General features: G+C 36.3%; 1 protein-coding gene across 2 annotated transcripts in view; it reads left to right on the top strand.

Moving 5' to 3' along the window:
• GRID2 (glutamate ionotropic receptor delta type subunit 2) overlaps positions 1 to 13072 on the top strand; it is a 1655975-nt gene that overhangs the window by 1332113 nt on the left and 310790 nt on the right. For both annotated transcript variants that reach the window (XM_066279539.1, XM_066279540.1), the window contains one exon: positions 1178 to 1316. In XM_066279539.1, the coding sequence (XP_066135636.1) occupies positions 1178 to 1316 (139 nt within the window). The remainder of the gene's footprint in view (positions 1 to 1177; positions 1317 to 13072) is intronic.

The raw sequence follows: 13072 nt of genomic DNA, 5'->3' as shown, positions 1-13072 counted from the left end.
GCTTGAACCCAATGCCCTGACTTGAGTAAAGGGTCACTGGCCCAACTGTAGTCCCCAGTCAAAGCACGAATGAAAAAGCAATCAATGAACAACTGAAGTGCCAAAATGATGAGCTGATGTTTCTCATCTCTCTCCCTGTCTCTCTCTTGCATGTGTGCGCACGTTAAGGAACAAACAAAAATAACAGTACAGTCCAAGAAGTAGTGATAGCACTAGAAGTGATGAGATGAAGTAAGATTTGTTATGCAGTTTGAAGGTCAAGGTGACAGGACTTACTACTGGGTAGGATGCTGGAAAATCCCTAAGTATCAATATTTGGCCTGAGAAATAGAATGAAAGGTGGTGCTATTTTTTAAGATAGTGTGGACTGGGGTGTTATTTTAAAGTGAAAATAAAGTGTTTTGTTTTATATATGGTAAGTCTGAAATGCCCATTAGATTGCAAGTAGAAATCATGTTAGCATTTATTTACAACTTTCTAGAGAGTGGAGCTTGAAATAGAAATCTAAGAGTTATCAAAGTATTGTATGGATGATATTCAAAGTCAAGGAATTTAAGATTAGCTGGAGTGGAGATGGGGACAGCGAACAGAAGCAACCTAGAGACAAAGCCCAAGGACACTCTAACACTTAGTAGATTCTACACCCAATTTGTAAAGAGTGGCTAGTCAATTAGGAGAACATAACATACATGATAATGCTGAAGTCAACAGTAATATGTATGATTCCAAGAACATAAGTAACCTATGAATCTAGGAAATATAACCAAAAATAATCTTCACCATTAATTGTTAAACTAACAATCTGAAGAAAGTTATATTAAACAGAAGCATTAATATCACCTAAATAGTGAATGATTAAGCCCTTGGAAATAAAGTGTTTATCTGTGATTATAAGAGAGTCATTACTTCTAGGACTGAACAAAAAGGTGGAAGAAATGTCATTTAAACATATACTAAATCTTTATCATGCTTTTTGACTGGGTCTCACATAATCTCATAAAAGAGAATCAGATATAAAGTAATGAACTTAAGCAAAATACAGAGGTTTATACTGATGTTATGTACAAAGATTTCTCACTACTTAAGAATTAACTTGGTATTATTGAATGTGTATAACCTTAGAAATCTCATTAAATATTTGCTAATGTTCCTTTCTTCTCTTTGCTTCTCTCCACAGGTGGGGAGGTCCCATACACAACTCTGGCTACCCGAATGATGATGGGAGCTTGGTGGCTATTTGCTTTGATTGTCATTTCATCTTACACGGCAAACCTTGCTGCTTTCCTCACTATCACCCGCATTGAAAGCTCCATCCAGTAAGTAGACAATGATTCCAGTAGCCACAAAACATGAGAAATGATGGAGTACCAAAGCTACTTAAACAAGTGTATGGTTTTTGATAATATATTTATGACTTCCTTTTGAATAAAGGCTTAATTTTGTGATATACAGATACCACAGCATAGTACAACTCCTGAAAATACAGTATTAGGAGAGCATTTTTAAAGAATAATATTCTGGAAATAATTTGGACATTGCTTTCCGCATTTCCCTGGAAGGCTAACACATATTCAGAATTTTTTTTTTTTTTTCATTTTTCTGAAGCTGGAAACAGGGAGAGACAGACAGACTCCCGCATGCGCCCAAACCGGGATCCACCCGGCACGCCCACCATGGAGCCACGCTCTGCCCACTAGGGGGCGATGCTCTGCCCATCCTGGGCGTCGCCATGTTGCGACCAGAGCCACTCTAGCGCCTGAGGCAAAGGCCACAGAGCCATGCCCAGCGCCCGGGCCATCTTTGCTCCAATGGAGCCTTGGCTGCGGGAGGGGAAGAGAGAGACAGAGAGGAAGGTGCGGCGGAGGGGTGGAGAAGCAAATGGGCGCTTCTCCTGTGTGCCCTGGCCGGGAATCAAACCCCGGTCCTCCGCACGCTAGGCCGACGCTCTACCGCTGAGCCAACCGGCCAGGGCCCTCATATTCAGAATTTTAACCTCCACAATGTTATGACTATGTCTAGGGAGTATTGTAAAAAGAAAGGAAAAAAGACATACTAAAATATATATAATTCAAGTATGAGAAGGGAGAGGGGAGGAAAGAGAGAAGCTATCCAGAGACAAAAATACTTACTATTTAATCTCTTCACTACATTATATCAAATGCGGTTATTATAGCTGTTGTTTTTCCAGCAGCAATGATGGTAAATTGTCATTAAATTGGTGGTAAAATTATGGTACACTCATTTAAATCTCAAATGTTACCTAAATCAATGCATCAGTTCACAGATGTCATTCACTTGAGATCTGAGAGCCAAAGGTCTTTGGTTTATCACAGCCAGTTTTACTTTTGTGGTTTTATGCAATAAACAGCACCACGGTGCAACTTCTGCCTTTATTAGTACATAATGTTCTATATATTGTTCTAACAAAAATGTTTTAGTCATCTAAAAACAAGGTGGTTTTAGTTTTCTTAGAGTTGAAGAACATTTATTTCTAAACAAAACTGACAATTCAAGTGGAGAGTAATTAGATTTGTCAAAGAATTTATTGCAGATTTAATTTATTCTTAGAAGAAAACATGAATTCTTGCCTTTAAAAACAGAAGTCCATTAGCCACGACTATTATACTATAGCACAATACTAGAAATAAAATCAAGAATTATTGACCTATAAAGAACTATGATATTTTTTTCAGTTTCTTGTGGTATACAATTGAAACCCTAAATTTTAACTAATAAAGATAATAGACTATTAGTTCTTTTATCCATTTATGAAAATGGTATTTTCAACTTCTCTCATAAAATTATGTTCCTCAAGTTGTTTTTCCAATTATATTGGAAAATATAAAATCTTTATACTCTCTCAATTTATTATCCTTTGGCTAATTCTATGTGTGGCATACGTTATAAAATTGGTGACCCCATCAGAATTATACTTTAAGCAGTAATGAAAATGATTACAACCACCCAGCCAAGTAATCAATGAAATTAGTAAAATTATAAGAATGATAATTATTATTTATTTAATATTCACAAGATGCCAGACTGTGCTAAATGTTTAACATGCATTGGCTCATTTAATATTTACAACCACTCCTCAAATACCAACTATTAATTACTCATTTTACATCTGAAGTTGAAAAGATAAATAACTACCCTAAACCATGCAGCTAATAAATGATTAATTAAATGATCAGACCTGAAAACTTTCTGAATATTATGCCTATGTTTTAAATGTACTATATCAGTTCCCATCATACACCCATATACTTTCAAGGGGCCAGTTGTTTTTAGTGGGGTTTTTTTGTTGTTTTTTTTTTTTTGTATTTTTCCGAAGCTGGAAACGGGGAGAGACAGTCAGACAGACTCCCGCATGCGCCCGACCGGGATCCACCCGGCATGCCCACCAGGGGCGACGCTCTGCCCCTCCAGGGTGTCGCTCTGCAGCGACCAGAGCCACTCTAGTGCCTGGGGCAGAGGCCAAGGAGCCATCCCCAGCACCAGGGCCATCTTTGCTCCAATGGAGCCTTGGCTGTGGGAGGGGAAGAGAGAGACAGAGAGGAAGGAGAGGGTGGGGGTGGAGAAGCAAATGGGCGCTTCTCCTATGTGCCCTGGCTGGGAATCGAACCCCGGTCCCTTGCACGCCAGGGTGATGCTCTACCGCTGAGCCAACCGGCCAGGGCTAAGGGGCCAGTTGTTTTTAGAGAATATAATTAAGGACTTGCCATTGACATATTCGTTACTAACTATAGGATATAAATGATTACAGTCTTCAACTCCACAATTGGCCAAAACCTAGGAGATTTTTGTGTTGGGCCAGTTCTGTAGGCATACACCCCAACATGAACATGTTATATTTATAATTGGTGTCTGCTATTCATGTTAAGACTGCTTGGCAGATCTAGTAATAGAAATAACAGTAAGATAGTTTTAAAAATTAAAATGGAGTATTTTCTCACACTAATAAATTTAATACTAATTGTTTAATTTGCCACAGTTTGAGTGTACTTAAAGCTAAAAACCTACAGCTCAGATATGACTTTCAAACACTTTTATATACATAAGTGAAGAAAATTTAAAATAAAACAACTGATTTTATACAGTCAATGACAACAATCATCATAATTTTAAAATTATGGCTAAAGTTACTATGTATTAAGCATATTACATATTTTATCTCATTTTTTTCTTCAAAATAACCCTAATAATACAGATACTATTTTCATTTCCACTTTTTAAATGAACAAACAAAAATTGGAAGTTAAATGCTCAAGAGCACATTGTCAATAGTGTCAGAGCTGGAAATCTAACCCCTATCAATTTGATACTAATCCATAACCTTACCTAATAAAGTTTTTCTTTATCTTGTGGTTGTTCTTAAAATTGGTTTGCTTGAGTCACTGTTTCACTGACATTGTAGACTTCATGTTGTATGTGTGGTGTATGTGAATTGTTTAATCATTACTAACTTTGCCAGCATTAGTTTGTATCTAGACTTTCCTTCAGTAGCAGCAGGAGCAAAAGCCTCTATCAGATTTTTACACCTTTTAGGTTTGTCTAGAATGAAAATCTAATAGGAAAAGATCATAATTTCACATGATGTTTTCTTTAAGTGTAGTTTCATAGTCCAAAATCACTGAATATTCATTTTTTAAAAACTTATTTATTTCTAATGACAAGTCACATTATTAAAAGTCAACAGTGGGTTTGATAAATCTTCCCTTCCTTCTAATCTCATCACTAGACTAATTTTAAAAAGGGAAAATCAGAGCCAATAAGTTCAAAGAAGCCTGATTCTCTTCCCAAACTTAAAGATATCTTCTAATTTCATGCCTCAGCTGTTTTGGTAAACATAATTGCTTTCAGTATTTCTTGGAAACATTCAAAGTTTCATTTGCTACTAATGTCAAACTTTCTTGGAAAATTCTAAGTTTGATTTTTCTTAGAAGAGACAAAAACTTTTTAAAAATATCATCCAATGTCATACTTCTAATCATTTATATCCATAAAATATGCTCATCACCAAATGAAACAATACTTATCAGTGTACCTTTTTGCAGCCCTGTTTTGCTCAGCCAGTGTTACACATATACCAACCACATCTTCATCCCCAAAATTCAAAGTCCCTTCTCCAGACCAGAAGAGGTAGAGGTGACTAGAAGGATATCAGTGAGAGGGGGAGAAAAGCAGATACTTTTGAACAGTTTGTTGACAAATTCAATAAATTTGTTCTTGAGAAACTTGATGCATATTATTAAATGTACCCCTTTTCAAAATTAGATATTTATTGGCATCTAACCTTCTAGTTGACAGTAGTCATTAATAAAAATATTAAAAGTAAATTTTCCCTGAAGAAGATAACTCACGAGTTTAATTTCATATTCCTTCAACGATTGGGGCAACTGAATATAAACTATGACAGCTTGTGACAGTTGGGGATAAATAGTATTGACATACACAGTTCAGTTTCAAGAGAAAATATGCAATTTCTATAATACTCCAATGACAATTAACCTTTTTCATTGTCATTGAACAGTAAGAATATGTAGCTAAATTGTTTTCAAATATCTAGAAAATGTAGTGAGCATTTTTCTGTCGGTAACCAGGTTAAAAGTTACAATGGTGAAATGGAGTCTGTGAAGCTTTGAAGGAATTTTTAGAATAAACACTGGATAATAGCATCATCAATATTAGATCCATTAGTCTTTGTTGTGATGCAGTTTTCAAAAACCTAGTTATTTCACAAAAATAAGGGAAAATAGCTACAGGGAAAATTATAGTTATACAGCTATAGTCATTAATAATTTTAGTCAGATTGATCTTTGGTGGTAAAACTTGAGGTCTTTCATTTCCTAAGGCTATATGTGAGCTTGAATCTATTCAAAGGGATTGCAACATCCCACCATACTTTGAAATTTAACACTGCCATTTTCCACAAAGGTTGAGGTTGAACTAAACAAAATATTGAGTTAATGCAGCCACTAAATCAAACTAATTGGGGATAAATTTCTTGCCAAGCATATGCAAAGAGATTCATAAATATTCTACTAGAGGAGGCCAGTTGTTCCCTCGGCTATCAATAGAGAGAATGGTTGCAACTGGCACATGCTCTCTAACAAAATGATGCCTAGCCCTCATGATGCTGTTAACTATCTTTAGCAAGTCAGAATCAGAAGACGTAATTCAATCATGCTTTTGGAAATTTCTAACTATAAGGTATTCCTAACTACAAAATCTTCTAAATAAATATATTAGCTTTATACATTTAGTTCAACTAATTTTATATCTATATAAATTTTAAACACTAAACTAAGCTTTTAGTCTATAAAGTTGTTTAAGAAGTATTCCTGAGTCACAATCTATTTGGAGAGATAACAATGACAACAGGGCTAGCTATGATAGATTTATTTATTAAATGCTGTAGGAACATGAAAGAAGGAGCAATTTTACTCAGTGACTTGGAGAGGAGGGAGAAGAAAAAGGAAAGAAACTGTCAAGTATTACAGAGTTTCTCTGCAGTATCATCTGAGAGTTTGATCTTGAAGGATGGATTTCAACAGACAGAAAGGATGGCTTACTGGTGAACATTTGCAAATACAACAGAGATATGAAACTCCTAGAATAATGTCTAGCAAAGGATAAATGGTCAAACTATGTTGATTGTCTTCCTGAATTGGGATGAGTGATGTCAGAGTGGTAGGAAATAAAACAGAAAAGGAGGGTGGGGCAAAATCCTGAAGGGTATTATAAGGTTTGTTAAGAAATTTTGAATTATTCTTGGATGTGACAGAGAGTGATATCATTTCAGAAAGATAGCTTTATCTGTGAGAATAGGTGTAGGGGTGTATGGAAACTCATTAGAAGTGTCTATTATACCTATTTATGGCATTTAACTAGCATATGTCTACTTGATATAAATCTCACCCACATATCTTCTTGTTTCCAAAGCTATTTAATTAGAAATTTTTTAAGTATTAAAGGTAATTTATAATAAATTTGGCTTAAAAAACATTATATGTTTAAGCTAACATTTACATTTCTAGTGAAAGCAGGATTATATAGCTTCAATTTACTTTGTATTTAAAAAGATGTGTAAAAAGAAAATGTGGTTCACTACTTCTTAGCTAAACAGGTAGAAGAGAATTACTCTGTGAGGAGATCCTAAAATATCACTCTAGTTAAGCAAATTTTCTAATGCAATTTTGCATAAAATGTTGCATTTCAGGATTTGTTATTCACAGATGGACTCCGTTTTGCTTACTAATTACTTTTAGCCTTCAGCTGTCAAAACATTATATTATTTTTATTCAATTTTTTTTAATTGAACAGAGGAAGCAGAGAGACAGACTCCTGCATGCCCCCCCCCAACCAGCATCTACCCACAAGCCTCCTTCGGGGCAATGCTCTGCCCATCTGGGACACTGCTCTATTGCTCAGCAACTGAGCTATTTTTAGCACCTGAGGTGGAGGTTCCACAGAGCCATCCTCAGTGCTGGAGACCAATGTGCTAGAATTAATCAAGCCATCTCTGCAGAAGGGGAAGAAAGAAAAAGAGCAAGAAGGGGAAGGAGGAGGGATAGATAAGCAGATGGTGTGACCTGACTGGGAATCAAACCCAGGACTTCTACATGCCAGGTCAATGCTCTGCTGCTGAGCCAACTGGCCAGGGGCAATATAAAGCCATTTTGAGAAAATAGGACAGTACAGCAAAATTCTGAAGGACAAAGCATTAATAATCCATAATCTTTTATGTAGAAAAAAATTCTGTTACTATCTAAGCAAACTTTCTTTTAACTGTTTATTTTTAGGCAATTATATATACACAGAAAATTACAAAGATATAAATATAGAGATATGACATGTGCCTTCCTCCTAGTTTTCCCCAATGCTTACATCTTAAACAATTATAGAACAATATCAAAACCCGGAAGTGAACATGGATATAACATGTACTATAGTTCTAGGCCATTTTTATCACAAATGTAGAATGTATACTCACCACTGCAGTCCAGACACAGAACTGCATCATCTTTACAAACTTTTCATTCTCCCCCTTTACAGACACACTAACACCTATTCCCCACCCAAATGCTTGGCAACCACTAATATGTTCTCCATTCCTATAGTTTTTGTCATTTCAAGGGTATTATATGTTGAATTATACTGTATGTGGCCTTTTGAAATTGACTTATTTTTCACTCAGCATAATGCCCTTGAAAGCCATCCAATTTGTTTCATGCATCAATAGTTCATTGATTTATGTTTCTGAGTAGTAATCCATGGTATGGATGTACCAGTTTGTTTAACAATTTACCTAAACAATGGCATTTTTGTTGTTTCCAGGTTTTAGCTATTACAAATAAAGCTGATAAGAACATTTATGTGTATGTGTTTTGGTAGATCTATTTTCATTTTTATGGCATAAATATCCAGGAGTGCAATTGCTAGACAGTGTGGTTAGTGTGTGATTAGTTTTTAAGAAACAGCCAACATATTTTCCCAAGTGGCTGTATCATTTCACATTTTCATCAGCAATGCCTGGGAAATCCAGTGTCTCCGCATCCTTGCCAGTAGTTGGCGTTGTCACTATTTTTTTTTATTTTTGCCTTCCCCATAGGTAATGTAGTGATATCTTATTGTGGTCTTAATTTGCATTTCCTTAGTGATTAATGATATTGAACATCTTTTCATCCTTAAATCTTCTTACAGGAAAGGTCTCTTCTGGTCTTTTGTCCATTTTCTAATTGGATTATTTGTTTTATACTGTTGAGAGTTCTTTACCTGTTTTAGATGTAAGTACTTTGTCAGATGTGTGGTTTGTAAATATTTCCTCCTAGTTCCTTTGCTTGATTTTTCTTTCTCTTTTCAGGGTCACCCAAGACCAAAGTGTGAGTGCTTGTTATGTGATGGACACTTTTTTAATGCTTTGTATGGGTTAATTACTTATTTTATTCTCATAATAGCACATGAGAGATAAATTATTTTTATCTAGAATTGAAAATGCTGAAACTAAAAGCTAAGGTAGTAAATCCAGGCAATTTAACACTGGAAACTTTGTCTTAACCAGTGGGTCAGATCATCTATAATTAGCAAATATACTAAACCTTTATTGATTGAAATAAATAGGTAAATAAATGAAAAATATCAGAGTCATTGTATGTTTTTTGAAACATAAAGAGTTTTGCATAAAAATATTAATGACTTAGTGATATTTAGCAAAGTTACTTTCAGATCAGTTTAAGTTACATGGTCTCCAGGCACCAGAAACCATGTATACAAAATCAACAAACCCTGCATTCAAAGTCTCTGCCACTTCTTGCCTGAATAATCTTATTTACCATAATTACTTAAGCCTTATTTCCTGTAAAGGTAAAAGAGAATGGTTTCAACTTCATCATAAGATTTTTATGATAAATAAATAAATAAATAAATAAATAAATAAACTACAGGAGACATGGCATAATTCCTGAATACACCCTTCTTAGCTTTTGTTTCACTTTTCTACCTGCTCTACAAGAGCTCATGTAGCTTCTTTGACCTTTTCTTCTCTCCACCCCCATTTTTGGTGGCGCTAATCACTATCTTTTATTTATTTATTTTTACCATTTTGTCCACAATTTCACCCACTAAATTAATTCTTTCACCTGGTTTACCCAGACTTCAAATTTGCTGCTTCTACTACTGCTTCTGACACAGCTGCCACCACCCCCTACTCGATGGTGTGCCTCACTGGGTGCCGTCTGCTTGCTCTGCCACTTCATGCTCCCAGCCCCCCAGAGGTCAAAATCTGGCTGTCAGCAAGCCTTATCTGAAATTAAATGTAAATAAGGACTTAGCAGAATGAGTCACTCTGTTGTCTCACTTTAGCTTGATTAGCTGTCATGAAAATAAGCTGTTACTGATAGTGACTAGCAGACATCTGGGTCAGGATATCTTCCTTAGGCAAGTTTTCTCTTTTAACTCATTTTTAATCACCTTCTCATAGCAGTCAGCTTATGGACCACTTCCTGTACGTGACCTTCCTCTTAGCATACATAAAGATATTTATAGCATCTCCTGTTTTTGAACCACTTTGTTATCTACCTCACACCCTGAACTGCATCTAGCCTTATACTGTATGGGAGTATCACTCTACTTGTTCTAGCTTCTTAATTAAAATGTGTGTCCTTGAGGGTGGTTTTATCACTTTTGTATTAACACAGTGCCTTAGGTAGTACGTTACTGAGTACATAATTGGTGACAAGTAAATATTCATTAAGTAAATGAGCCAGAAAGGGATTTCTCAAAATCTAGCCTGAGACTGTAGAAGTCCATGACTTGTTAATATACTTCATAAAAAATCAGAAAGATATATGAAAGCCCATTTCTTTGTCCTATTGTTCCAGGACAAGAGAGGGAGTTCAAGTGGTATGCTGTCTGGGTTGCCATAGTATCTCACCCACTCTCTTTAGTCTTCCGCTAAAGAGCTACTTCATAGCTTTCAGCAGAGAATTGCATGCTTTATTAGGAGAAGCCAAAATCAAGGTGACTGGGGTGAGCTGGGCCTGATTCATACGCTCTGAGGTTTCAGTACCGCACGGCATAGCTTCAGCTCCAGCATGTACAGGCACCGCAGACAGACGTCATTCATCTCCATGCTCTATAGTGGTCAGTGTTGGATCAGCTTACTGTACTTGTCAAAGCCCTTAAGTGCTACAGTGGTGGATGTTTTATAAACATAAATAGTATTTTGACATTACAGACAAAATATTGTCTTTCTTTTTGAAAAGAAAAAAAAACAATCCCATCAGAAGTATGTTGTTCTCTCAAAGACTCCCTTCAGTGAGCATTAAGTTAAAAGTTGTCTCCCACTTGATTTGTGACTTTCAGGAACAGGGCTCTATTAGTATTGCAATAGACCCATTTACACTGAGCTCAATGGAATGAAAATTTTGCCAAGCTAATAAGCTCCCTCCACCACTAAGATTATCTTCTGGACAAGCTGAATCATTCCAAACAAGTCAAATCCTTCTTTCTCTCTCCCCAACCTTAGTCATCTAAGCCTAGACTTATTAAGTATTCAAGAATATAAACACTTGTCTCTCCTCTTTCTTGTTATTTTCCATTCTTACCTGAAGTCAACTGAATAAATAAATCTTATCTATCACAAGTATGTGGATATGGTAAAAATCCTACACTTGAGAGTAGTCTGTTCAGACGTACTGGAGGAGCTAGTTTGAGCTGGGGCATGCTTTCGTGAGAGTAATGTAGGCAGATTAAGCGATGAAAATCTGCAGCAGTGGGATGGGCTGTCAGGGTTGTTTGGCAGAAGAGCACTGCTAAGGGAGACTGGAGACCCCAGAACAAGTCTGCAAGTTCTCTTTCCTGCTCCTAAATAAGTCAAGTTCTTATACCACTTTGTACTTTGGTTTTCTGTTTTTAAATATGTGATTCAGCCTGACCAGACAGTGATGCAGTAGATAGAGCATTGACCTGGGATGCTGAGGATCCAAGTTCAAAACACTGAGGTTGCTAGCTTGAGCACAGGCTTACCAGCGCTAGCTTGAGCATGGAATCATAGACATGACCCCATGGTCACTGACTTAAGCCCAAAGGTCTCTGGCTTGAGCCCAAGGTCACTGGCTTGAGCAAGGGATAATTGTCTCTCCTGGAGCCCCCTGGTCAAGGCACATATGAGAAAGCAATCAGTGAACAACTATGTAATGTTTCATTAATGGTAAGGTACCACAACTATGAGTTGATGCTTCTCATCTCCCCCCCTTCCTGTCTGTCTGTCTCTTTCTCTCTCTCTTTCTGTCTTGCATGCACATGGGTTTCCTAAGAAAAAAATTGTGATTCATTCCTTCTCTCAGTCCACAAATATTTGTTTATACAGTTCTAATTATTTCCCTTCAACTATAAATTTCTATACACAAATGAAGTATCTTGATAAATAAGGTCTGAGATACAGTCTGTTTTTCATTTGTAGAAAATATTAGAGACAAAACTATGGAGATAGTGAAAATATCAGTTGGTGGAGTAGATAAACAGGTAGAACACAGCATTTTTAGGGCAATGAAAATATGGTGTATAATATAATGATGAGTACATGTCATTATGTATTCGTTCTTATCTGTAGAATATGTAACACTGAGAATGAATCCTAATGTAAACCGTGGATACTGGGTGATTGTGAGATGTCAGTGTCGGTTCATTGGTTGTAACTAACATGCTGCTTGGTGGAGCATGCTGATAATGGGAGAGGATATGTCTGTGAGGGCAGGGGAACCTCTGTCGCTTCCACTACGTTTTGCTATGAACCTAAAACTACTATAAAAAGTCTTAAAAATATATATTATCTAGATAATCTAAACAAGTCTCTTTCAACTGGGGGTCATATAACATTACTAATTACTGTTAAAAATCTGTTTAAATAGCCTAGAACTTAAAATGCTTTTTAAAGTCTAGTAGTTATTTACAGGGCACTATGAATATGATTTTATTTAATCAACCTTGTTAATTACTTGCAATTTCTATAGACTTAAAACTGATTTTTAATAAAAAAGGATTTCAATAAGAACTATAAAAAAAAAAAAACGAGGTCCAAGATAACTAATAAAAATACATCCACATAGAGAGCTTAATAAAAGCAATCCTACATTCAAAGGCAGTGCTAAAAGGAAACTCTTGTGTTGCCTTATTTTCTTTTTCTCTCTCTCTTTCTGTTTTTCTAGTCCTACTTTTCCTTTCTGTCCTCTCCATCGCCAGCAATCTTGGTGTGCTGACCTCCACCCTCCCCTATATATCTGACCCCATTAGTTTTCTGATTCTCTTAGTTGCCTCACAAGCTCTCCATCTAAAGATAGTCAATTTATTTGTAACTGCTTTTTCCTCCACTTCTCCCCCCCCCAACACACACACACACCTACAACAGCCCATATTCTCAAATCTTAATCTTGTAACCTAAGGGCGAGGTTGAAAATCGCCAGATGCCCAGATCGCAAGAAGTCATGGGAAAGGCAAAGAACGGAGTCCGCAGCCAGCTGGCCGCGCTGTTCTGCCAGATGAAGACTGTTATTTTCTTAGAGGGATGCTG

The sequence above is a fragment of the Saccopteryx bilineata genome, chromosome 5 (genome assembly GCF_036850765.1).
Source record: "Saccopteryx bilineata isolate mSacBil1 chromosome 5, mSacBil1_pri_phased_curated, whole genome shotgun sequence".
Taxonomy (NCBI): domain Eukaryota; kingdom Metazoa; phylum Chordata; class Mammalia; order Chiroptera; family Emballonuridae; genus Saccopteryx; species Saccopteryx bilineata.
This window is presented reverse-complemented; position numbering and strand designations above follow the sequence as displayed.